Source organism: Ambystoma mexicanum, chromosome 4p, assembly GCF_040938575.1.
Source record: "Ambystoma mexicanum isolate Mex_15411 chromosome 4p, UKY_AmexF1_1, whole genome shotgun sequence".
Taxonomy (NCBI): Eukaryota; Metazoa; Chordata; class Amphibia; order Caudata; family Ambystomatidae; genus Ambystoma; species Ambystoma mexicanum.
Genome location: NC_090927.1, coordinates 746,141,551 through 746,169,073, shown reverse-complemented (window position 1 = coordinate 746,169,073; position 27,523 = coordinate 746,141,551). Strand labels below are relative to the sequence as shown.

The following is a 27,523-nucleotide window of genomic DNA, read 5'->3' as shown; positions in this document are numbered from 1 at the left end:
TTGCGCCTTTCTTGAGCATCGCCTTTACCTCTAAGAGAATTTGAGGGAACGTGATGTTCCTTCCTGGCCACGGGGGGGACGCGCGGGCACTTCTTTAGAAACTCGAGCGCGTGACCCTGGGCCAGGGCGTCCAGCACCCAACGGTCGGTGGAGATGGACTCCCACACGCTGACGAAGCTCACCAGCCGGCCTCCCACCGGGGTGCTTCGGTGGGGGCCCGACCCCACGGCCGGTTCAGTCCTGCTTTGACGAGGCTTTGCCGCCTTGTCCTCCTTGGCGACGACGGCGGGGTCCGCCTGACTTGCCTCATCCCCTGTAGGCTTTCTGTGACGACAAATTGGCCGCTTGACGATCGATGGTAAATCCGCCGCCAGAACCTTTGGAGGCACCCTGCTTGCCTCCGCCGCTCCGAAAGGGCAGCCGTCGTTGCTGGAGAACACCAAGAGCCCAGGCCGTCTCCGTGTCCGTCTTGATGGCTTGTAGGGAATCGTCCACTGTTTTCCCAAACAGGTTGCTCCCGTCGAACGGCATGTCCAAGACTCTGGTCTGCATGTCCTGCCGGAAGTCAGTTGCCTTGAGCCATCCACGCCGTCTAAGGCACACAGCGTTGCCCAACTGGCGAAATCCAGTGTCAGCGATGTCCGTCGCTATCGTAATGGAGTGGTCCGACGCCACTTCTCCTTCCTGCAAGATCTCTAGGGCCTGCGTCCTCTTGTCGTCTGGTAAGAAGTCCAGCAGGGGGGCGATTTTGTACCAGAACTCCCTGTCGTAGCGGGCTACGATAGCCAAGGCGTTGGCAGCCTTAATTATCATCGCTGCCGATGAGATGACTCTGCGTCCCATCGTGTCCAATTTCTTTCCCTCGCCGTCCGGCAGGGAGGTTGACATAGAGGGCGAGGCCCCCCCGCGCTTTCTTCCTGGCCACCGCGGAGATGACCGAGTCCGGGGTCGGCTGTGCCCGAAGGCACAAGGGGGCCGCGTCCGGGACCCAGTACTTCTCCTACCAATCCCTTCTCGCAGGCGTTGTGGATGGGTTCTTGAGGAGGGCGAGCCCCTCATCCCAGATATCGTCCAGTAGAGTTACAGCGAGGACAGTCTTCCTCTTGGTCTCGCGCGTTGGAAACCTTCCTTCTTCTCTTCCGGGCAGAGCAGGAAAAGCTCGGATACCCTGGCGATCATGGCATGAAATGATCCAATCTCGTCGGGCGGGGAAGCCCGGGGAGGAGGCGACGACGGGAGATCCTCGTCGTCTGTACCCGTCGCGGCCGTGTCCGTCCCCGTATCATCCCCACGGGTCGTGGACGGGGAGGAGGGCTGAGCAGGGCGCGATGGTTGAAAAGGAGGTGGAGGATGAATTCTTTTTCTCTTAGGAGGAGGGCTCCCAGAAGGGCCTGGCTCCGGGTCCCCCGTCGGGAGCGGTTCCTCCGTTGGTGGTAACGGCAACCTCGTCCTTATCTCCAAGCATAAGGACTGTATAGCCAACGAAATGGCCGCCGAGTTGTCTTGCGGCACTGGTTGAGGGGATTCCGACGGGCGGTCAGGAGCCCCGTCGGCACCCTCGACGTTATCGTCGTCTCCAACGTCAGGGTCCCTCCCGACGGGCTGGTCTTCTTCCACGCCAACGCTGTGGCTTAAGACTTCGATCAGCTCCTCCTCAGAGGTTGAGGCCGAATCCACGACTACCTCCTGCCCCCCCTTTTTCTTCTCCGTCGGAGGTTTCACGGGGGTCCTGTCGATGGGCATGAAAGAGGACTCCCTCCGCGGTGGTAGGGAGACTCTGGGCCCCGAGGTCGCCACCACTGGTGTAGCCTCCACAGGCTGAGCCAGGGCCGCCGCGACTGTCTCGATAGAGGCCTTGGCCGGGTGGATAAATGCTTTCACCACCTTAGGTGCGCTCACCGCCTTCTCCTTGGGGGGAGGGTCACCGCCTCGCTCCCCCTCCAATGGGGCCTTCGAGCTCGACCGGGGTCTCTCCAGGAGCTTCGCCGGGTGCTCTGCCTTCCTCTTACCAGAGCCAGAGCGTTGGCTCGTGGTTGATGGCGCCGGGGAGGATGCGCCCTGCCTGGCGCCCGTGGCGCCCGTAGAGCCCGACCGTTCGGCGCCTAGCCTTCTGTTGGGCCCCCATCGCCGGGGCGCCCTCAAAGGTCTTAGAAGACCGCTCGGACTTCTTTTTCTCGCCTGATGGGCTCTTCACTTCCAGCCAGGTGGCGAGACACAGATGGCGGTCCTTCATGGTCCGCTCCGACATATTGCCGCAAAACGCACAGTCCTTCTCCACGTGCGTCTTGTCCTCATGCAGGCAGTAGAGGCAAAGGGAGCGTTCATCCTCCTTAAAGAAATTTTGAAGCTGGCATCCAGGGCAGACCCTGAACAGCTTTCCGGGCGTCGAGCTTCCCTTCTCCTGGGCCATGCCGAGATGGGCCTGAGAAACTTCTGGAGTCATCCAAAAGTGTGGCTCGACGAAATCTTCACCCTTGAGGGGCGTAGAAGAATCCGACACGGGTCCCCGTTGATCGGATAAAGAAACGGTGGAGCTTGAGGCTCTTTAGACCGAAAAAGAGAACATTTTCCTAAGAAAAAGCACGAAAAAAGCACTAAAGCTCGAGAGCAATAGCACGAGGATCCCAACACTTGAACGTGCGGTAAAAATCTGAAGATGGCTGCCAGAGGCGGGGCTTAGGGAGATGGCAGTCATTGGCTCAGTATGACGCAGAGATCAGTGATTGGTTACTACTACGAAAGACAGATTAGAAACAAAACTGATACTGATTTTTCTTTACCAATGATTCCCAGCCTGACAACGGGGAATATTCATGAGCATGTGAATCCATGCCAGACCCCATGCTGGAGAAGAGGAAGTTACGTGACTACTGGCATGAGGAAAACCAACAGAGAAGTGATGATTACCAGGACTGGACATTGAACGCAACGGTCTAGTTGTTGGAAAAGGAATGACCGAGCCAGGAAGGTTCAATGCGATCCGGCCACAGCTGATGAGGGAGAGGAGAGGAAGGAGCTGCAGAAGCTGGCCTACTGGTTGGTCAGTAACAAAGTCAAGCACCAAATGGAGGGAAGGCATGCCACGGCAGTCGGCAGGAATGCTAACCGGGCTCCAAAAAAGCAAGATAGAGGGGCCAGCGATTCACCGCGAGAAAGGGAAGTGAACCAGGATCCACCCACCAGAGAAAGAGGCACGGGAGCAGGACTGCTCTTAATGGGGCACACACCGAGCCAAAGCAGTGCACCAGACGGAAGGGAAGAAACACCAAAGGCAACCGGTAAGCCCGATGAAGGCAAAAGGGTCACCGGCGTACGGATGCCATAACTTGGAAATAACACAGGGAGAAGGTAACAGAAGCAAGGGGAAACCGAAGACTACCGAAGAATCCAAAGCATACAAATGGGATACCAGATGGTCTTGCAGGCTATGCCGAACGCAACAAGAAAGCTGGTTTGAACAAGTGAAAGCATTTGCCAATGAAGTTATGAATAGGACATTCAAATCCTATGTAAGAGAGAAAGTCTTTTTGTAATAAAGTCCTGGCAGGAGAGTATACCAGTTGAAGACACATGTGCGTACACATTGTGATGGTTTTAAGGAGGGACAATGCCTTTGAGACTATGAACTATTGTGTGAAGTGTTGAGAGAAGAATCTCAAGAAGGGCAGTATCATTGTGGTAGTGAACTGTGAACAAAGTGAATCAAAGGAAAGAAATGTCCTTATAAAGAAGTGTACCCTTTGGATATGTGCTGAAGAGAAAGCTTGGAGAAGGGAGCAATTTCCCCTGAACAAAGCGGGTACTATGAGTGGTGAGAAAAATCCTCTTGGAAATTTGGTGATTCTGTTTGGAACGTATTTGTATATTACAAAGAGTCTGAAGAAGGAGGTACTTTCGTCGAACTGTGAACACTGTCTGCGAAAACCTTTTTTCTGGATTTCAACTTTTGTGTTGAACTTTGAGCAGCTGAACACTTTAAGAAAGCAAGAGACCCTTTTCACCTTATAGCTACTTTAGAGTGTGAGGGCCAGAATAGGATTACGGACACAGCACATACATTTGTTGTTTGGACATCTTGATATTGGACGGACCCATTCGTTTTGGGTGAGGTAGGGAAATTCCTACTATAGGAAAGTGAGGCATTTGCCAAACACATTTGTTTTAATAAAAGTGTGTAGCCACAAACAAGTCTCCTCTGTGTCTCATTCTTGGCTCCTTACATACCTTTCTTGATGGTTGTCTTCAGTATTCTTTCTCTATCTCGGGCATCAGATACTTTGATGGCAAGTGTTGCTCCTGTTCCAGTGTACTGCAGATTGTTGGATGCTCGGATTTTAATGCGGCAGCACACTACAATGAAAATGGGATCTAGCCAATCTGAGATAAAGACAATTGGATCATTTTCTCTCGCTGTGGGGAGGCAAATTACTTAGTTTGAGACATTCAAGCCTGCTTTCCAGGGGTCTATTTCCCTTAATCACTGCTTCCATATTTTTGCCCATTCGCTTCACTATCTGGGCCAGCTGGGCACATTGGTGGTTCAGCACCTATGCCTTCGTCCTCAAGATGGAAGTCCTTCATCCAAGTTGTGCCACCTTTTCATCATTAGCTCCTTGATTCCCCATCTGCCCTCTGATCCATACATACAAACAGCTACTCCCAGAAAGAAGGAAGAGCAGGGACACTCATCTCTTCGTCCTTTTGTAGCCGCTCCAGCTCACACCCACTGACACTCCACGGCTACAGCATCCAGAGGGCCATTCCCCAGCAAAAATAGAGACTCTAGCTTCACCCAAGGGCTTAGCATGTTTATTCTCTCCTCTTCACGCACCTCTGATGGGATGAGGCCATCTTGGTTGGCTACCAATCCATGCCTCCACCAACCATTATTTGTAATGCATTCAGTAAACCGTACATGTATTTTATTGGATGCGTTTTATATACTTACATTTTTATTTGGCTATCTTTTACAATAAACATTAAGAGGCCTGGTTATTTTCTATTTATCCACTGCTGTTTTAAAGTACATGTTGTTATTAACGTGTTTCACATCACGCCCAGCATGCATGTTATGTACCATATAAAGACACACTAAGATTAACTTTTTGTATTATTTACAGAACACACATGGAAAACCTCAAAACCACCACCATAGACAGCATAATTACATGTATAACATCAATAAAGGACTACAGAATAAATAAAAGGGGGTACACAGTTTGAGGAGTGATGGAATTCACATTGGAAGGGTTCGAAATTGCTGGGAGCTATTTAGTTCCTGCGTCCATTCAAGCAGAGCCTGGTTAGCTTCACACCAACAGCTATAACAAGCTACTTTGGACTCCCTGTACCATACAAACATATACATGTGACCTGAGTTTTGGGGAATATGTCAAAAGAAGCATTGGAAGACACAGAGAAGGCACTTTCAGCATAATGGATCGTACATAATGAACAAAAAGTAAATGTTTCCATCGCATGTCGAAGTTACATTTGTGATGCGCTGTGAACCAGCTTCAGGTTAACCACAGGTAGTTCCTGGCTACCAAGTGATGACTGATACTCATGAGCTGGTTTTAGCTCCTGCTCATCAAATCATATTTTGAACCCTGTATGGGAGTGAGCAGCCCTAAAGTTAAGGGGCTCAAGGGGGAGGGAGGGTAGCTGCATCAGCCTCTTTTACTCCGTAAAATTAGGCAAATACTTCGAGCAAATTAAATTGGGGAGTAAAAATACTCCCAAACAGGAAACGGACATTGGACCTTGAGCCCTTGGTTTCACCCACACAGCTCCATGAATATTTTTGGACCAGTAGCGCACGTAGTACAACAGGAAGAAATTATTACTGCCTAATTGGAAGAAGTAAACGTGCATCTTTTAAAGTGTATGAATAACTAGGGGCAAAGGAATTATTATTGCAAAAACATTTCAGTTTTCCAATACAAACATTTTCGATTCTAAAATACTGTCATTAGGAATTGGACTGACATTTGTACTCCCCAAAAATAATTTTAATCCCAACTTTAAAACAGAAGGAGTAAAATACTCCCACTTCAAAATCATATCTGGAGCACTGGGAGTAGGGATTGAAGGCATGGAAAGCAGAGAACAATTAATCTCCTTCCTCCTCTGCACCAAAAGCGATCCATTTGCTCCCATATGCCACCCATTCACACACGCAAACTAAACGGTCGCTTTACACAACCCATAGTACTGTATCTGCACCCTAGCACATTGAGCTGCGCCAACACTCCCTCATTAAGCCTGGAATGTATCAATTGTATTGAGAACTGACTTAAGTTATGTATCCATGGCTTCCTAATCAGGCTCAATTGGCGTTCTCCAAGCACCCCCATCATGTTTCTAGCATGCGATTTGAATAATGTTGGATCCATCATTCTGACTTTTTAAATGTCTATCATTTGATTTTTTTAAGACTACCCATCGCATAACGTATTTGCCAGACAGAGCTTGGTCTTTATACAACACAGTGACATGCTCTACATAAGCTTATATAAAGTATGCCTTTATGAGCTTCATAATCACAGTATTGGTAATGCCCAGCAGCCCTTTTAAGTAGTTTATTGCTTCCCCTCTTGTCCAGCACGATAAACGTGCCCGTTAGATGTTTGTGTGCTATTTATCTTTTACATAACAAGCCCACCTTGTAGAAGTTTATGTCCTAAACAAGCAAATCAATGCTGGACATTCATCTGGGGCATACATCTTCACTTGTGTGTGCTGTATACAAGACCCAGCGATGCGTTTCAATTTCTTAGCCTCCTGGTCTCTCAGTCAACCCTGTTGGTTGAAGACACTTTTTAATGTAATGTAATGATCTTCTAATTAGATCTACAATAACCCTGTCCCCTCAGGAATGAGATTTAATATGGACTAAAATACCCTCTGGGTCACTTAGGTTTTATTTCCAATGCCTGGGGGCAACCGTTACTTGTTGCATTTACTGGCTCCCTAGTAATAGGAATATCAGTCCATCTTCCTCTTACTGTCCTAGGAAAAACACAACCTCTGGTGTGGATTCTGTAGTGACCCGAAAAAATCTATTAATCCTTCCTTCAACTAGCGTCTTACCTATGAAGGATGCGGTACCAGATATCCGGATAAAAAAGTCTGCTGTATGTTAGAGAGCGGTCTCTAATTTTCAAGCTCTCTATAGCATCCCCAATCTAAATAAACTGGAGACACAATAGGCAGTAAGCAACAAAGCTTAAGGGCTGTGCTTCACCCTATGAAATAGATCTAATAGAATGGGGTAAATCAAAAATCCCACTTACTTGACATTCTATCAATGTCTGAGAGTGGTGACACTTTTGCTCTACCTTCCTTTTGTTTAATCAATATTGAAAACCAACGAGGTAGGAAGGTTGTGATTCCCCCCATCGTGGGGCTACCCGTTTTGAGAGTAGTTTATTATAGAAATCACTCCTGTGTCAGGAGGTGTACAGGGTTGGTAATAGCCCGACATCCCCTGCATAGGTAAGCGCAAGTGAAGCAAAAGCTTTGGTGAGGGGTCAGGGCCATTAAATGCCCTATACACCCCACGACAAAAGGGTGATAACTACTTACACCCTGAGACTCCGGCCACATTTTATTTTTATTTTTAATAGAAGTGGGGCTCAATCTCCCATCCGAAAGAAATAAAACAAGATGGTTGCCACCATAGTGAATAGAAAAAGGACTACATCTCTTATTGGTGTTGCTGAATCAGCCTGGATTGATTTCCTTACTAAAACCCTGGGACATTGCGGGAAGGCTATGACCTTACGATTCATCCAACGAGCAAAATGGCAATATAAAAAGGCGAACCGGTGACATTCTGAAGTTGATCACAGGTAGTAACCCATCAAGAGCTCTGGGCCCGGATGGCATTTGCAGTTTGCATGTCAAAAGGGACGCTGATCATTAGGCATTTGCACTTGATTTGTTGGATTGCAGAATGCCAGGTCCTTCCCCACTCATGGCACAACAGTATTATCGTGCCTATATGGAAAAAGGGTAGGAGGACCCGAGCAATTATCGCTTGCTCGCAATGTTCAACGCTCCGTCCAAAATTTGTTCTCATTTAATGTTGTGTTGAGTGAGCTTAGCAGGCCAACCTAATCCCCCCCCCGCCCCAAACCAAACAGGCTTTAAAAGGGGAAAGGGGGCCAAGTACCACTACCAATTTGCTTTGCATTAACAATGGTAATACAGCAGTCATGGGGCATCCACATAAGGCCCGTGGGTGTGGCCTTCATCGATTTTAGCGCAGCCTTTGACTCTGAACAGGGGTCGGCTTTGGCAGAAACTGCCAGAGTGGAACATTCCCAACTGGATTGTTCTCCATGATGATTGTCCTGCATGAGAGCACACAGGTTACGGTCAGGTTGGACCAAACAGGACAACTTCTAAAGTGACCCTGGCAATTCTACCCATCCTTAACCGACTAGAGGATCATTTAAACCCAGAAACATTAGTCAACGAGCATAACAAAATTATGTTATTCACCCTTGACAACATCGCCCCTCTGAAACTTAGACTGAGTAAACCTAAATCTCACCTAAATAAATGGTTTACCCCTGAACTAAAGGATCTGCGACTACTTAAGAGGAGTTGCAAAACAGCCTGGAGGCTTATCCCCTCAGAAGATCACAAAATAAAATTAACAGAAATCTCCTCCCAATATAAAAAAGAAATCCACTTGGCCAAGCAGAACTCATTCAATAAGCGTATATCCAATGCTAATTCAAGTATGAGGGAACTGTTCACTATCCTCAAGCAACTTGAGTCACCCTCCCCCACTCCAGATATATGCTCCAAAGACGAAATTTGGTGCTCTTATATTCAACAAGCACTATCAAATAAAATCTTACTCCAAATGAAAATAGCCAAAGAAAAGCCTCCCTCACACAACCACCCAAGACTTACAACCCAATTATACACCGTGCTCTAAAGGAACAGGACCTAGTTGCACGATTTATGTTCTCTAAAACCTCTACCTTTGAGGTGGATAAAGTCATCCTCTCTCTCAAGCCTTCAAACTGTCAGGGCGATACATGCCCTGCCCAGGTCATAAAAGATGCCACTAGGGATCTTTCCCCATTTGTTATAAAACTTGTCAACTCCTCTTTCATGTCCGGCACTGTACCCACTAATCTAAAACAATCTTGGGTACCACCACTGCTCAAAAAGCAAACGCTAGACCCACTCATACCCACGCACTACCATCCCATCATGACAGCTCCATTTCTGCTTAAAATCCTGGATAAGATTGCTTATAATCAAATCCACAGTTTTCTGGACAACACAAACTCTTAGGAGGGCGTCAATCAGGATTCCGACCCCAACACGGCACAGAGACTGCCCTCATTGATTTGAAGGCGCAAATTGATGAACTAGGAGATAAAGGAAACATGGCTCTCCTCTTGCTGTTGGATCTCGCGGCGGCACTTGACCTTGTGGACCATGGGGTACTTTGCAGCCACTTAGACTCTGCCGCACATTTTTCCAGAAATGCCATAACTAGGATTGAATCCTTTCTTAGCGACAGGACCATGAGGGTGCTCTCCACACAGGATGATCCCCAGCCTGTGTGGAGATCCTCAGGGTTCTCGTGTCTCCCCCACTTTATACAACACATTTACTTAGCCCCTTTTTGATGATCTGCACCTTGGTATCACCTACACTAACTATGCAGATGATACCCAGATTCTCCTCCCACTTTCTGGGGATTATATAAGGATTTGGCCCTGGTAAATAGGGTGTACAGCATCATCCAGGCATGGATGGCAACTCACGGTCTATGCCTGAATGATGATAAAACAGAGCTCATCATCCTAGAGACTCATTCTAACCTCAAAAACTAGGCCAGGACTACACCTCTTTTGAGATTGATGGTAATATCAGCAAGGTGTCTAAGGAGGTGAAGACACTTGACTTCTATCAGGATGCCACCCTCTCTTTTGACAAACAGGTGAAGTCTCTGGCATCGGCCACCGCCTACACATGTAGGCTCATTAGAGCAGGCAAATACTTTCTCTCAGACAACAACTGCCTTATCATAGTGAGAGCCCTAATCCTCTCGTGGCTCGACTATTGTAATGCCCTCTACATCGGAGCCAATAAATTCAAATCTTACAAAATAACGCCTTGAGAACTGCCCTTGGTGTGTCCAAAAGCTTGCACATTTCAAAGATCATGCGCCAAAATAATTGTCCCTCCACCCAAAATAAAATCAATCTGAAAGTGGCATCCCTTGTTCACAAAGCCCTGAACAATGCCGCACCGAGCTATCTCACAAACAAATTCACAAAAAGAAACCATACACGCCCTGCTAGAACTGCAAATGCCAATAGCCTCATCATACCAAGATTCAGACTAAGGCGGGCGAGGCAGCTTTCAGGTTCGAGCGGCCCAATTATGTAATTCGCTGCCTCGCCCTTTACGTGAGGAGCAGCCCTTTCCGAAATTCAGATCCAACTAGATCAACCTGCTGAGGTCTACCAATGATTAGCCCACTAGCACCTACTCATCGTCACAAGACCCCTAAATATAGACATATTACTGTCCTGCCTATTGTTGCTCTTGCGGACACTTTCACCCTGCCCATCTGGCCGATGTCCTAATGTCCACTTAGTGCCTGTACATATACTGTCCTCATTGTATCTTGTACTTAACATGCCTGTATGTAAACTGCCTTTCTACCTGTAATATACAAAATACAGTATGTAACCCATGACCCTACCCTGTAACTTAAGCCTTGCACTTTCTGTACTGCTGCCCCCGGCTACCTGCGGGTTTGGTGCGCATTATAAGTGAATAAAACAAACTTCTACCTGGATTTTCACCTGGATTCTACCTGGATTTTCACCTACCAGGGACTAAAGCAGGGATGCAATCTTGCCTCACTCCTCTTTAACCTGTACCTAGCAGACATGGGAGCAGCATTGGCCAACCTGACTTCGATCACACCAAAACTAGGGGTCATCCCCATGCAGTAGCTAGGCTATGCTGATGACATAGTACTAATGGTCCTTACTCCGGCGGGTGTCCAGGTGTCCTTGGAATGCCTGAGTTTGTACTCTGTTTTACTAATGTTGGACTAGATAATTAATATCAAAGTTCATGGTCTTTAGCCCCACCACCATAAAACTGATGAGCTGGTGCCTTGGGGGAGAACTGGAGGTGGTGGAAGAATATAAATATCTTGGTATTCTCTTTGACCACCAACTGTCTGGCCATAGCCATATGGAAATCCTGAAGTTGAAAGGCACTCAGGTTATAGGGCGCTTGAAAAAACTAGCATCGAACGGTGGAGGCTATTCGCTCGGCATTTTAGCACAATTGCATTCAGCAAAACTCCTGCCCATCCTTGTGTATTGGGCAGAGAGTTGGGCAAATAATAACATGACTGCTCTGGCTAGGTTAGAGGGCACCCTCCTCAAGAAGCCGTTTTGTCGTCCAGCAAGTTGTTCATCTGGACCTAGGGTTGGTTCCATGCACGGCTACAGTACACTTGTCCAAAATGTACACTCATTGGAAACTGGCTAACGCCCCAATCAGAAGCCTCAATCACTTCATCTTGAAGGCAGCACAATCTAAAAGGTGCATTTATTTCGAACAGTAACTTGATTAACAACATTTCTGAATCCTTTAGTTGGTACTCTGGATTCTCAGGGGACCCCTTGACATATAGCCATTTGCGCTATAGCAGAAAAAAAATCTAAGGTCGTTGCCTTTCACCAAGAGCTCCACATAAGCAAAATCTGATCTAAGAGCAATAGCCTCCACTTCTGTGAATATATCGTGAACAGATCGTGGCCACGAGCTTACATCCAGCAGTTTGTGGGAAACCATCTGGCCTGGTATTATCTAAAACTAAAAACAAATGTGGTTAATACACTTGAAATCATGGGGTCATGGACCAATGTCCCAAGTAGCCAGAGAAATTGCCAGTTCTGTGGAAATCAGGAGCTGGAAACTGTGAAGCACTTACTGATGGAGTGTGAAGTGTCATCTGTTACGAAAGTGAGTGCTGTGAAGTCTGCCGGTAATTGCGATGGCCTGGGAGAGGGGGGAGTAATGGGTACGTTTGATGAATGGAACGGCGAGCCTTGCATTATACTCTTCAGTGTTATGTGGAGGAAGATAGCATCACTCTTGAAAGCGCTAGGAGGCCAAGAATGAACAGTGACCTGCTAGGGGCTGGGAGGGGCGAAGGTGCTAAGTTGGTGGGAATCGTTGCACTTATGCTCATGATGTAACTCTTGTGTTGTTGAAAGATGTGAACTCAGGCTCAATTTTCTTGTGTTGAAAAGCTGAGATTTGTTCAGTTGTATGGCACGTTAAACAATTAAAATACATTTGTAAAAGAAGAATAGAAATAGGACTACGTCCCTTATCTATTTCTATGGTGTCCGACAGGGAAGGAGGACATGAGGCAGAAGCTGGGAGCCCCGAGCCACCTGCTAAGTGGCAGGGAGGGTGAGGGTTGGGGATGACATGCTGGCAGAGGAGACAGGGGAAGATGCGCCGAGATATCGAAAAAACATGGCGGCACACAGGGAAGGGAGTTGGTGGCTGGTGGAACAAGGATGAGACAGTAGCAGTTCACCTGAAGAAAGGGTGTACAGCCAATGTATCAACTTCTACATGGTTGAGCTAGCGCTGCTGGGATTCAAACTTATGTCTCAGGTTCACAAAGATATTTGACATGAGGGTTGAACGGGTTTACCTACTGTGTCTTAAGGACCTCGTTGTTGCTGGCTGGCACACAGATTAACCACCCCACTGGCGTACTCTCCTCTTTCCCCACCCTTGATCCTTGAAACTAGTTGCGGTACAACTGGCAGCAATCAACTTTCCTACCGACTGATTGTTCTTTCCCCACTAAACGGTCTTTGCTCAACTACTGGACAAGACAATCTTAGTGTGCACAGTATTCGGAACCCTGCATTGCTTACACTTAAGCATACTGTGCTGCACTTGTTCTTTCAGCGGTAATAAAATATTTTGCCACCTTTTCTCAGATATATGAGGCTTTACTGCTTAATGGGAAGGAGCATGACAAGGAACAAGTTACTTACCTGTAACTGTTGTTCTCCAGCATGGGTCTGGCATGGATTCACATGCTCATGAATATTCCCACGTCGTCAGGCTGGGAATCCTCAGTAAAGAAAAAAAAAGTATCAGTTTAATTTCTGATCTGTCTTTCTTAGTAGTAACCAATCACTGGTCTCTGGGTCATACTGCCCGCAGCCAATGACTGCCCTATCCCCAAGCCCCTCCCCTGGCAGCCATCCTCAGATTTGGTAGCACGTAAAGTGGCAGTATGACCAAGTCAAGAGCCGCAGAGGGGAAGGAGGGAGGGTTCGCATGTGAATCCATGCCAGACGCATGCTGGAGAACAACAGTTACAGGTAAGTAACTTGTTCCTTCTCCAGCATGGGTCTGGCATGGATTCACATGCTCATGAATATAAGAATACATAGCAGTACACACATGCACAACCACGGGAGGTGGCAAAAGGCTCAACATTAAGAACATTAAGCATTACATAAACTCAACATTAAGCAACTCTTACCTCCTCGCCAGGCCTACCTTCAGGCGAACAGGTTGCGCAGCACTGCTTGGCCGACTATGGACTCCTCCCTGGAATCCCGATCGACGCAGTAGAATCTCGCGAAGGTGTGCGTCAACCTCCACGTAGCAGCCCTGCAGATGTCCAGCAGGGGCACACCAGACAAGAACTCCGTAGTAGCAGCGATCGCTCTGGTCGAATGGTCTCTCGGACGGCCGGGCAACGGTCTGTTGCCCAACAGATGACTTTGCATGATGCAGCCGGAGAGCCATCTGGAAATGTAAGCCTTCCAGATAGCCTTCCCTTGGTTCACAGGTCCAAAGCTCACAAACAGCTGTGATGTCTTCCGAAAACTCTTTGTTCGGTCCACGTTGAACTTCAGCGCTCTAGCTACATCCAGCGAGTGCAAAGTCCTCTCGGCCGGCGACGAAGGCGACGGAAAGAAAACTGGCAACACCAAGGGCTCGTTAAGATGAAAGTCCGACGGCACCTTGGGCATGAAAGAGGGGTGCGTCCTCAGCACCACCCTCGTATAGTAAAAAGTCAAGTATGGAGGCTTGCAGGATAGGGCCTGAATCTCTCCCACGCGTCGTGCGGAGGCGATGGCCACAAGGAACGCCGTCTTCCACAACAGGAACTTAACGGAGACGAGTGCAAAGGCTCGAATGGTGGCCCCATGAGCCTGGTCAGCACCACTTTGAGCTCCCACGCCGGGGCTGGAGCCTTCACTGGAGGGAACGATCGGAACAGTCCCTTCCTAAATTCCTTCACCAGTCGATGAGACCACAAGGACGGCTGTCCTGCAGTTCTGGTTATCGGGAGATCGCTGCCAGATGTATCTTGATGGAAGCGTGAGCTAGTCCAGCTTTGGCCAGCGACAGTAGGTATGGTAGCACTTGAGGTGTCGTAATCCGTAGAGGGTTGATCTTCTGTGCACGGCACCAGGCAGAGAACCTCTTCCACTTATGTCCGTAGCACTTGAGAGTGGAGGACACCCTGGCCTTTGCAAGAACCTCTCTGCAGTCAGCCGGGATATCGTACCCTCCAAACTCTAATGCTGCAGGAGCCAGGCCTGCAAGTTCAGCGACTCCGGGTCGTGATGAAGAATGGTGCCTCCCTCTCTGGAGAGAAGAGCTGCGTCCGTCGACAGCTTGACTGGTGGGGACGCTGAGAGGTCCAGAAGGTCCGGGAACCAGATCTGTCTCGGCCACAACGGTGCGATGAGGATCATCCTGCACTGGGAACATCGTGATGGTGTGGTCGGTGAAGATCCTCACGACTTTGCCCTTGAGGGACGGGAGGAACGACTTGAGCGCCCAGAACACGGCGCAGAGCTCCAAGATGTTGATGTGGAGAGACCTCTCCTCCGGGAGCCAAAGGCCTCCTGCGTCGAGGTCTCCGGTGTGCGCAGCCCATCCCTCCAGGGAGGCGTACGTCGTCACTGTCTCCGGATGTGCCGGGGTCTGGAAGTCCGTGCCGGCCGTGAGGTGTGCACAGGTGCCCCACCACTGAATCGCCCGACGGAAAACCTTGTTGAGCGGGATCTTGTCTTCGAAGCTGCCCGCCGCTTGCATCCAGCGGGCGTCGAGGAACTCCTGTAGAGGAGGCATCCGTAGGCTGCACAGGCACACTATATAGATGCATGAGGACATCATACCGAGAAGGGACTTGATGGATCTCACCCTGGCCACATTCGTGGCTAGCAGGCGCTGCACCTTGCCTAAGATGGACTTCGTCCTTTCCTCTGACGGAGATGCCAAACATTCCACTGTATCAAGCTTCGCTCCCAGAAACAGTGCCACCTGCGACTGAACCAAATGGGATATCGGGTACTTGATGGAGACACCCAGCTCCTTGAGTAAGCGGACGGTCTTCGCCGTGTGCTCGACGGCGAGTTCTCTTCTCCTTGCACGGATGAGCCCATCGACCAGGTAGGGGTAGACGTGGATCCCCTGCAGGCACAGCCCCGCCACCACTGGTGCTAGGCACTTAGTGAACACCCTGGGTGCAGACTTCAATCCGAATGGCAGAGCTCTGAATTGGTAGTGGCGTCCTTGGACTACTAATCTGAGGAACCTTCGGTGTCCTTTTAGGATGGGGATGTGGAAGTAAGCATCCTCCAAGTCCAACGACGATGGGAAGTCGCCCTCCTCCAGCTGTCCCAGCACGTGCTAGAGAGACCATCCTGAACTTCTGTGCCTTGATGTATTTGTTCAACCGACGTAGGTCCAGGATGGGGCGCCAACTGCCTGTCTTCTTTCTGACGAGGAAGTATCTGGACTATACTCCGTAGCCCTGGAGCCTCTTGGGGACGAGCTCGATGGCACCTTTTTCTTGAGCATCTCCTTTACCCCCAACAGCAGTTGAGGGACGTGATTTTCCTTCCTGGCCACGGGAGGAATGCGGGGACACTTCTTTTGGAATTCGAGAGTGTGCCCGTGGGCCAGAGCATCCAGCACCCAACGGTCGGTGGAGATGGACTCCCACACGCTGATGATCTTTGCCAGCCGGCCTCCCACCAGGGTGCTTCGGTGGGGGCCTGACGCTACGGCCGGTTTAATCTTGCTTGGAGGCGGCCTTGCCGACGCCGCCGAGATCCTCCTCGCTTGCCGCAACCTCTGTAAGCCTCCCGGGACGAGGAGCGGGCCGCCTGATCCCTTGGAGGCTCCCTGTCTGCCTATGGCGCTCCGAAAGGGCCGTCGTTGTGGAAGGACTCCCAGGGCTCAGGCCGTCTGTGTCTGCCTGCAGCAACTCATCCAACGTTTTCCCAAACAGGTTGTTGCCGTCGAACGGCATGTCCAAAACCCTGGTTTGCACGTCCTGACGGAAATCTGTCGCCTTGAGCCAGCCTCGTCATCGAAGACAAACAATGTTGCCTAACTGGCAAAACCCCATGTCGGCAATGTCCGTTGCCACCGTTATGGCGTGGTCCGACGCCACCTCACCTTCCTGCAGAATCTCCAGGGCCTCCGCCCTCTTGTCCTCTGGTAGGAAGTCCAGTAGGGGAGCCATCTTGTACCATAGCTCCCTGTCGTAACGGGCCACAATCGCTAAGGCGTTGGCCGCCTTAATTGTCGTCGCCACCGACGAGATGCCCGTCGCCCGATGGCATCCAATTTCTTACCCTCGCCGTCAGTGGGGGAAGTAGAGGTTGAGGCTGTTGCCCCTGCCGCCTTCTTCTTGGCCGCCGCTGAGATGACCGAATCCGGCGTAGGTTGATCCCTGAGGCACAAAGGGGCGGCGTTGGGGACCCAGGACTACTTCTCGTACCTGTCCCTCTTGGCAGGCGTCGTGGACGGGTTCTTCAGGATCGCGAATCCCTCGTCCCAGATATCGTCGAGTAACGGTACCGCGAGGACCGTATTTCTCTTGGCCTCTCGCCGTTGATGAAGGAAACCCTCCTTCTGTTCCTCGGGGCAGAGCTGGAAGAGCTTGGATGCCCTGCCAATCATGGCCTGAAAGAAGCCAATTTCCTCGGGAGGGGAAGCCCGAGGGAGTGGTGATGGAAGATCCGTCCCGTCGTCACCACCATTGTCATCCGTCCCCGTCGTTGTATCCGTCGCTGTGTCATCCCTGGGGTCTGGTGAGGGGGGATGAGGGCTCCTCGGGTCGTGGAGGCATGAAGGGCGGGGAGGGATGAACTCTCTTCCGCTTGTTCGGAGGGCTACCCGACGGGCCCGGTTCTGGATCGTCCGCCGGGGTTTGTGGTAATGTCGTCCTCATCTCTGTGTATAAGGTTTGGATTGCCATCAAAATGGCCGCCGAGTTGTCCTGAGGCTCGGGCAATGGCTGCGACGAGAGGGAAGGCTGCTCCTCCGCTGGGGCCTCGTCGGCGCCACCGTCGCTTTCTTCGACCACCTCTTCGGGATCCCTCCCGTGGGATCGTACCTTCTCGAACCGCTCGTTGAGGTTCTTCATTGTTTCCGCCAGCTCCTCCTTACAGGCTGAATCAGTGTCCGTAATGGCCACCGCCCCCCCTCTTTTTCCACCGGGGTCTTCATGGGGGTCTTGTCGATGGGCTGGAAAGAGGATTCCTCCGCTGTGGCAGGGAAACTCTGGGCCCCGAGATCGCCTCCACTGGTGTAGCCTCCCCAGGCTTCGCCAGGGCCGCCGCGACTCCCTCGATAGAGGCCTTAGCCGGGTGAATCAAGGCCTTCGCCACCTTTGGCGCGCTTGAGGCCTTCACCTTGGGGGGGTGCGGAGGGTCACCGCCTCGCTCCCCCTCAGCCGAATCCTGCAAGATCGACCGTGGCCTCTCCAGAAGCTTCCCCGGGTTCTCGGATTTCCTCTTCCCCGAAGCAGAGTGTTGGCTCGTGGTTGATGGTGCCGGGGAAGGCGCGCCCTGCCTGGCAGCCAAAGAGCCCGACCGTTCGGCGCTCCCAGTGCCCGCGGACTCGCGGTGCTTAGCCTTCTGTTGGGCCCCCATCGCCGGGGCGCCCTCACAGGACTTCGAAGACTGCTCGGACCTTTTCTTCTTCTCACCTGCTGGGCCCTTCTCCAGCCAGCTGGCGAGGCGGGTACGACAATCCCTCATGGTCCGTTCCGATAGGTTCTTGCAGAACGCACAGTCCTTCTCCACGTGCGTCTTGTCCTCATGAAGGCAGTAGAGACATCTCGAATGCTCGTCCTCCTTGAAAACATTCTGTAACCCGCATCCAGGGCAGTTCCTTAACAGCTTGGATCCGGGCGTTGAGCTTCCCTTGTCCTGGGCCATGTCCATGGTAGGCCTCAGAGCTTCTGGAATCCTCCAAGAAGTGTAACTCGACGAAAACTTCACCCTTGAGGGGCGTAGAAAATTCCGAAACGGGTCCCCGTTGATTGGAAGTAGAACAGTGGAGCTTGAGGCTCAATTTAACCGAAAAATGAGAAAATCTCTTGAACGTGCGGTAAAAATCTGAGGATGGCTGCCAGGGGAGGGGCTTAGGGAGAGGGCAGTCATTGGCTGGGCGCAGTATGACCCAGAGATCAGTGATTGGTTACTACTAAGAAAGACAGATCAGAAACAAAACCGATACAGATTTTTTCTTTACTGAGGATTCCCAGCCTGATGATGGGGAATATTCATGAGCATGTGAATTCATGCTAGACCCCATGCTCGAGAAATGGGTACAGTGTGCACTTAAGTGCATTTATTTGTATCAATGGTATTAGCAAAAACATTAATTGAAAACAACAACACATGAAGAGGGGGGATGAAGTAATACTACATTGAAAAATGAAAGGAACCAGCAGGTGTGCCATAAAAAGCCTCCACGGTTTGGGGGAGGCAGGAGTGAGGCTGTTGGTGTTGATGCTCAGGAGTCCAGAGCAAACCCTGCACAGATGAGTGCCATTATACTATGCATTGTAGATGCATTATATTTATGTTTTTCACTCACGTTTGTTCTTTTTGGGCTTTCCTTCTGGCAATAATGCTTAGACTAGATTGACATTTACTTTATTTCCAACTTATAAAAGTAGAATCAAATGATTTATTTAGTTTTAGTGTGATGTGTTAGGTGATGAGCGCATGCTTCGTTCCTGGGAGATGCAAATGGTGTGGAGACGTATTAGAATGACATGGCATAAAGTGAGCAGAGGGGTGTTTTCTTCCTGCCTTGTTACTTTAAAATATTATAATAATTGAGTCAAAGTAGTACAATAACAGTCTGCTTTCTAGATTTCAACCTTAGGTTTCGTCTCGACAGCCATGCTCCTAGTCACTTATGTTGGTGCATGGCTGTAAAATTCACTGAAGCAGAATGGGTGGAAGAAAGCATTTCTCCCCGGCTCCACAACACCGGAATTCACTGCCAATTTCCCTTCACAGCATTGCGAGTCTTTTATTTGACCGTAAGCAACTGAAGATCTGGTTGTTAACCTAATTAAGTGTATTCAAACCACTACATGGGCAACTAAGGTCAGCATCAAGAACCCAATTCGTTATTGATATAGCACTTATGAAAAACAAATAACATGAAAAAGTTTGAAAGCGATCAATCAACCCAAGGAAAACAGCTGTTTAAGGCTTTGATGTGGGCATCTCTCCTTCTCACAGCATTGGTAAAACCAGATGAAAACAACCTAATGGGCTCCTTGGCCAAACAATTATGAGTCTGTTCTGTGCTCTAAAGCAGTGTTCCAGGTTTACAACTAATTCTGAACCCTGATTTACATACCCTTCGTGAAGATGAACAGTCTGACATACAAAAAACATGCCATGGTGTGATTGGTTTATATGAGACTATGGAGTGCTTGATTTATTTAAAACATGGCCCATTTCCTTATATTTGTTTCACAGTGTGAATAAGGATTTTCTGCTCAAAACTACAGTGTGCCTTTTGTTTGAATCTTTCCAGCAAGGGGCTTGTGTTGAGCAATGAAATTCCTCCAAGAAAACCAAGTCAAGACCAACATGCTTCCTAGACATGCATATATGGCATTAGAAAAATGAGGCACACACAAAGACCAGGTCAAGATTGAAGATCACTTAATTCCATTTTTTAAGGATAGCTGCAATTCTAAGGTAAAATAGTGTTTGACACTGAGTTATGACCAACGATAGAAGGTCCCATTATATGATCAGCAGAAAATGTGATGCAGTAACATTAAGTTCAGAAAAATGGGTTTCAGTACGCTCATTAGTTCACAGTTCTTTAAGTTAAGACCGACTATTAGTTCGATGAACAGAATACAATTAAAATTGTAGTTTTACCCAAAAAAAACATAGCGGACATGTGTACAGACTCTCATACAGGGGCATAACCAAGTGAATCCATTAAACTTGAATCGACTTTGAAATGAAAACTGAAAACGATAGGATAAATAATAGATGAAGTTGCATAACCTTGCAAGATGTCACCGGGGTGAGGAATGCAGGTGAGCGCAGACTGGATCATTGAAGCAGCAACTTCATGCAAACAATACTGTTTTGTTCTCATTTTGTTTTCAAAAAGAGCCTGCACGTGCAGAAAGGATTATACAAGACTTATCTCAGTCTATAAATTGACACAAATACTCCATGGACAAACAATCAGCCTGGATCCCTGTATATGTAATTGACAATTTACCAACGTCTTAGTGAATTTGTAAGCCTAATGAAACAGGTGCATATTAACATGAGCCTGATGAAGCAATACAGAACCGTCCAACTACTGAGATTGCTTCCGTTGTCGAATCTCAATATGAAAATTGTGCTCCACCTTCAACACATGGTTATGTAGCAAGTAAATACTATATAAACCAAATAAATATAACTAAACACCCAACTTATCAGTAACAAATATCACCAACCTGATCAAAGGCTGGGTAGATATAGTCTGCAAACTGAATTTCTGCAATGGACGTAGCACCAGCAGCTGCAACGCCTATACCAAACCCCACAATTCCTTGCTCACACAACGGGGTGTTGAATACTCTATCTTTACCTGTAAAATAAGTAAACATAATATTATTAAAACTTTGAACACAAAAGGATCAAACAAAGACTGGTGCTGCTAAGCGTGGTGTGAACAGCAAAACTGTTCTGTATAGTGCTCATTTATTGTTGCGACTTTCAACCATTGCTGCTTACACAGAAACGTTATTTTAGACAGAAAAATCGGGCTGACAACTTGCAACAGTGCCAGTAAACATATTTAGCGACAAGCAAAGCAACACGCGTCTAACATACATAGACATGTTTTTAATTGGTATCAATGAGATGGCAAATACATGTTTGGGAGAAAGAATCGCATGCTCATTTGATTTTGTTTAAGCTCAATTTTGCTGTCCTCTATTGATTAACATGCTACAAGTAATTTCCACAAAGCATATCTTGATAGAAAAACGAATAGCTGGTAATGCTCAATAGACCACCAAATCACATCAACTAATTTTCACTATTCAATTTAGGGCCTGTCACTTTTAGTAGTAGGGGTTAATACCTAGTTGACACCCGCTACTCGGATGAACTCGGGAGGATAGCTCTGGGGCAACACGCTGGTCTTGGAAACAAGACGATGCGGAGCAACGCAGGTTCAATCCCCGGGGTCCGCGCTTAGTGACATCTGGGAATTATGCGAGTAATAATTACAACTTTAATGCCAGTAAGGCTGAGATTCTCCTCATTGGCACACCCGCTCCCTCCTTTCCTGTAGCGCTCTGGCCGGCCTCTCTTGGCCCTCTTCCTGTTCCTACCTGCAAGGTTAAAACCCCAGGAACATCATCAAATATACACTCTCCTTCTCTCCTCACATCTCCGACGTCTCTAAGAAGTCACACTACCAGCTGCACCTCCTCTGAGGTATTTTTCCTTTCCTCTCCTTCCCCCAGAAGCTTACGGGCTCCAGGGCTCTGGTTCTCTCTAGGCTGGACTATTGCAATAGCCTTTTTCTAAACCTGCCTGTTTCTACGTCCGCCCTCTGCAATTTATCCAGAACAGGACTGCGAGACTAGTCCTTGGCCTCAAGCCCAGGGATTGTATCTCTCAGGACTGAAATCTCTGCACTGGCTCCCAGTGGCTGCGAGGATTACGTTCAAAACCCTCTGCATCGTCCACAAGGCATTCTGGGGCCTCAATACCCTCAACTCTCTCTCCCTAAATACCTTCCTTCTCAAGCTCTTCACTCATCCACCTCAAACTCCCTCAGAGTCAGTCGCTTCTCCAAGCAACGAGTTGGTGGTAGATCTTTCTTCAGCTGGGGCCTCCCTCTGGAACAGCATCACCGCCTCCGTGAAACTTGAGGAGAATCATCTTCGGTTCCGGAAGCACCTCAAAACATTTCTCTTTGCTTCTGCTTTTCCTCCTCCTCTCCCTTGCTGACTTCCTTGCTGCCGCCACTGAAATTGCACTGGTTACCTGGTCACCCTCTGTTCTTGGGCCGAGGTCCCATACCCCGCCAGTCGCACTCCGGCACTGCCTTCCTGGCAAACCCCACACTTGGGGACTGTTTTCTGTATCCCTACAGTCCCACTACCAGCACTTGACACCTGATGTCTGCACTTACCCTTGCACTTGCCACCTGCTGGCCATACCTTTACTTATTATTTTTTGTTTTTTGTTTTTTTTCTTATCCCATGTACTGCACTGTCCACTCTCCCTCCTTCCCCTTCCCATGCACTTGTGCAATCTGAGTGACACCTGGCCTAGTAGAATAGTTTTCTGTCTTCCCTCTGCTCTCTCTCTCTCTCTCCCTTGCCTCGTCGCGCCTTGAAACACTTATGATATGGCATTTATAACACGCCTATACACATCATAACTCAAAATGGACACTCAATCCCTAAAATCGATGTGGTACCGGACCCAACTTTCCAGCACATCCTCACTTTCATCCCTGTGGATAATCCATCAGACATAGTGGAGCCTATTACGGTTCTGAATCACGTTTCTCTGATGTTTCACACCACATCTAACCCATAGTTTATGAATGCCAGGTGTCTTAAGGGCTGAAAGATTTGGTTCAGAGGGCTTCTCACTGATTCACCAAAAAAGCTAAGGGATGGCGTTGTTGCCTGCCATCAATGTTAAATAACCTAAGTTAAATAAAAAAAATTAAAAAATTACCAATAAAACAAATTTCGCTGTAGGAACCGACGACTCCAGGAAATTCATCCCTTCTCCCCATGGGGGAGGAGGCTTCCCCTTTGAGGCTGGGGAGGTGAGCCTGCTTCGCAAGACCCTGCCTATGGCTATGGCACAGTGGGACCTCACTGGGAGAGGCTCACCTTTGGGGACAAGGACTACCATTCCTATGAGCAACTCCCTAAGGGATACCCCATGAAGGCATATGTGGGTCTATCAGAGGTAAGGAACAGTGTAGACTGGGCTGAAGACATAATTAAAATATACTGTTTCAACCAAGAAAGGAGATCTGTCCCTTTAAACAAAAATCTCCATTTAACGGAGAGAGGAGACAGAAGGAACAACACATGCCGAGACAAGGCGAAGGAGAGAGACACATACATAGGCAGAGGAAGACCCCTGACAGCGTAAAACCAGAGAGGTGGAGATGAGGAGAGCCGTGGAGCCTGCGAGTTTCGGAACTGCTCTGAGCAAGAGCAAAGCAGCGGATGTCTAGCATCCAAAAGAAAGAGAAACTGGGGAGAAGACTGTGGTGCCATGACCACAACGACTTTCTAACGATGCCAAAACCACTACGCTGTGAAGTCAGCAACCCATCCGGATACCCACAGTGGTACCTGCTTGCAGAAATAGAGGGCACAGAGAGGGGGACACCAGAGAAGATGAGAAGGAATTAGTCAATTAGATCAAAAAACAATTGATCGAATGGTACATATGACCGATTGTGGACAGTACCAATCCATCTATTTTTAAAAATGCTGAACATGAAGACTAGGTGTTGCAGGGGTGTCCCCTACTCACCATGTTTGGTATTTTTGGGCTTTGGGGGTGTCCCCTGCTTCCTCAAAAGTGGAGGTGGGGGACCAAATTAAAAAAGAAAAGGGACCCTGCAGCGTCTGATCCGACCCGCGTTATAGTGGCAGAGCGGACACTGCAGGGTACAGGAGAGGCGGCAGACTGAGAACAGGTAAGTAGCGGGGGATTGTGGGTGTACTAGCAGAGGACATGGGTTTGGTTTGTTTAACTGCAGTAAAAACTTAATCGCAGCGAAAATGACTACAGTCAATTCCGCCGCAAATATTTTTACCACGGTCAAACAACCCAGATCCAATGAGAAGGCTGAGAGTGCACAACCGAAGAGAACCCGAGTCGAGTAAACAGAGACCCCAAAGACATTCCTCTGCAGCATTCAATGTAACCAGGGAGGCCACCGGGGAATAATTAATGAGATCCAAGGAACTCATCTCAGTGAAACTGAAGAGACACTGAAATTAAAGTCTATGAAATTGAACTTTAGTAATGAGAGACAGATAATCACTGGAAAAGCTGAAAAGGGGATTCTAAATAACCTAGAAAGGTGGGGTGGGGGGGGGGGGGGAGTACCACATATGCTAAGAGGCAGAGACTGTAAATCAGAAGGAGACTGCTATAATAAGACAGGAATTTCATAAGAGAAAAGAAATGCAAACCAATATCAACCCAGGATAGGGGGGGGGGGGGACAAGTTACTTACCTGTAACTGTTGTTCTCCAGCATGGGTCTGGCATGGATTCACATGCTCATGAATATTCCCCGTCGTCAGGCCGGGAATCCTCGGTATAGAAAAAAAATCAGTATCTGTTTCGTTTCTGATCTGTCTTTCTTAGTAGTAACCAATCACTGGTCTCTGGGTCATACTGCCCCCAGCCAATGACTGCCCTCTCCCTAAGCCCCGCCTCTGGCAGCCATCCTCAGATTTGGTAGCACGTAAAGTGGTAGTATGACCAAGTGAAGAGCCGCAGAGGGGTAGGCGGGAGGGTTCGCATGTGAATCCATGCCAGACCCATGCTGGAGAACAACAGTTACAGGTAAGTAACTTGTTCCTTCTCCAGCATGGGGTCTGGGATGGATTCACATGCTCATGAATAAGAGAATACATAGCAGTACACACATGCACAAACACGGGAGGTGGCAACAGGCTCAACATTAAGCAATACAACAACTCAACATTAAGCATCTCTTACCTCCGACGCAGTAGAATCTTGTGAAGGTGTGCGTCGATCTCCATGTCGCAGCCCTGCAGATGTCCAGCAGGGGCACACCAGACAGGAACGCTGTGGTAGCAGCCATCGCTCTGGTCGAATGGGCTCTCAGACGGCCGGGCAGCGGTTGGTTTGCCAAACGGTGACAGTGCATGATGCCGCCGGAGAGCCATCTGGAAATGGAAGTCTTCGAGAGAGCCTTCCCTTGATTCGCAGTCCCAAAGTTCATAAACAGCTGTGATGCCTTCCGAAAACTCTTCGTGCGGTCCACGTAGAACTTCAGCGCTCTAGCTACGACCAGCGAGTGTAGAGTCCTTTCAGCCGGTGACGAAGGAGACGGGAAGAAAACTGGCAACACCAAGGGTTCATTGAGGTGGAAGTCCGACGGCACCTTAGGGCATGAAGGAGGGGTGCGTCCTCAGCACCACCCTTGTGTCGTGAAACGTCAAGTATGGCGGCTTGCAAGATAGGGCCTGGATCTCTCCCACTCGTCGTGCGGAGGTGATGGCCACGAGAAACGCTGTCTTGCACGACAGAAACTTCAACGGTGCCGAATGCATAGGCTCAAATGGGGCCCCCATGAGCCTGGTCAGCACCACATTGAGCTCCCACGCCAGGGCAGGGGCCTTCACCGGCGGGAATGATCGGAACAGTCCTTTCATAAATTCCTTTACCAGTCGATGAGACCACAAGGACGCCCATCCCGTAGTTCTGGTGCATTGTGAGATGGTGGCCAGATGTATCTTGATGGAAGCGTGAGCTCGTCCAGCCTTGGCCAGCGACAGTAGGTACGGCAATACTTGAGGGGCCGTAACCCGCAGAGGGTTAATCTTCTGTGCACGGTACCAGACAAAGAACCTCTTCCATTTATGTCCCTAGCACTTGAGAGTTGAGGACGCCCTGGCCTTTGCAAGAACCTCTCTGCAGTCGGCCGGGATGTCGTACCCTCCAAACTCTAGTGCTGCAGGAGCCAGTTCTGCAAGTTCAGCGACTCCAGGTTGTGGTGAAGAATGGCGCCTCCTTCTCTGGAGAGAAGATCTGCGTCCGTCGGCAGCTTGACTGGAGTGGACGTTGACAAGTCCAGAAGGTCCGGGAACCAGATCTGTCTGGGCCACGCCGGTGCGACGAGGATCATCCTGCACCAGGAGCTCTTGAGCTGGTTGATGAGCCGGAGCAGCAACGGCAGCGGAGGCAACACAAAGAAATAGGCCGTCCCAGGGGAACGAGAAAGCATCGCCCATGCTCCTTGGATGGGGGAACCTGCTGGCGAACCTCCGCCACTTGGAATTCGTCGCTGTCGCGAAGAGATCGATTTGGGGTTCGCCCCATCGTCGGAAGAGTCGATCCACTTGATCCTGGCGTAGTTCCCACTCGTGGCACGAGTGCAGCTCTCTGCTGAGTGAGTCGGCGATCGTGTTTTTTTTATACCTGCCAGATAAAGAGGCACCAGAAACATCCCTTGGGCGACGGCCCAATGCCACAGATCCTGGGCTTCCTTGGATAGGGCAGGGGATCTGGTTCCGCCCTGCTTCCAGATGCAGAACATCGTGGTGGTGTTGTCGGTGAAGATCCTCACCACCTTGCCCTTGAGGGACGGAAGAAAAGACCGGAGGGCCCAGAACACTGCGCGAAGCTCCAAGATGTTGATGTGGAGTGACTTCCCCTCCGGGAGCCAAAGGCCTCTCGCGTGAAGATCTCCGGAGTGCGCTCCCCAACCTTCCAGGGAGGCATCAGTCGTCACCTGGTGAGCTGGAGTCTGAAAGTCCGTGCCCGCCGACTGATGAGCGGGTACCCCACCACCGGATCGCCTGACGGAACGTCTCGTTGAGGGATCGGTCCTCGAAGCTGCCCGTCGACTGGACCCAGCGGGCGTCGAGGAACTCTTGTAAGGGGCGCATCCGAAGTCTGCAAAGGCGCACCAGATAAATGCAGGAGGACATCATCCCGAGGAGGGACTTAATAGATCTTACCCTGGCCATGTCTGTGGCCAGCAGACGCTGCACCTTGCCCAGACTGGTTCTGGTCCTTTCCTCCGACGGCGAGGCCAGCCGCGCCACTGTGTCGAGCTTGGCTCCCAGAAACAGGGCGACTTGCGACGGAACCAGGTGGGATTTTGGAAAGTTGATGAGAATCCCAGGTCCGTGAGCAGCTGGACGGTCTTCGCAGTGTGCTCCACGGCAAGCTCCCTTGTCCTTGCCCGGATGAGCCAGTCGTCCAGGTAGGGGTAGACGTGGATCCCCTGTAGGCGCAGCCGCGCCGCCACTGGTGCGAGGCACTTGGTGAACACCCTGGGTGCCGACCTCAATCCGAACGGGAGGGCCTTGAACTGGTAGTGCCGCCCTTGGACCACGAACCTGAGGAACTTTCGGTGTCTTTTTAGAA

The 27,523-nt window shown here is 49.5% G+C and overlaps 1 protein-coding gene across 1 annotated transcript in view; it reads right to left on the bottom strand.

The window, feature by feature from the left end:
* Positions 1-27,523, bottom strand: part of BCKDHB (branched chain keto acid dehydrogenase E1 subunit beta) — a 1,205,043-nt gene that overhangs the window by 751,250 nt on the left and 426,270 nt on the right. The window contains exon 4 of the mRNA XM_069606308.1: positions 20,852-20,985. Coding sequence (XP_069462409.1) covers positions 20,852-20,985 — 134 coding nt within the window. The remainder of the gene's footprint in view (positions 1-20,851; positions 20,986-27,523) is intronic.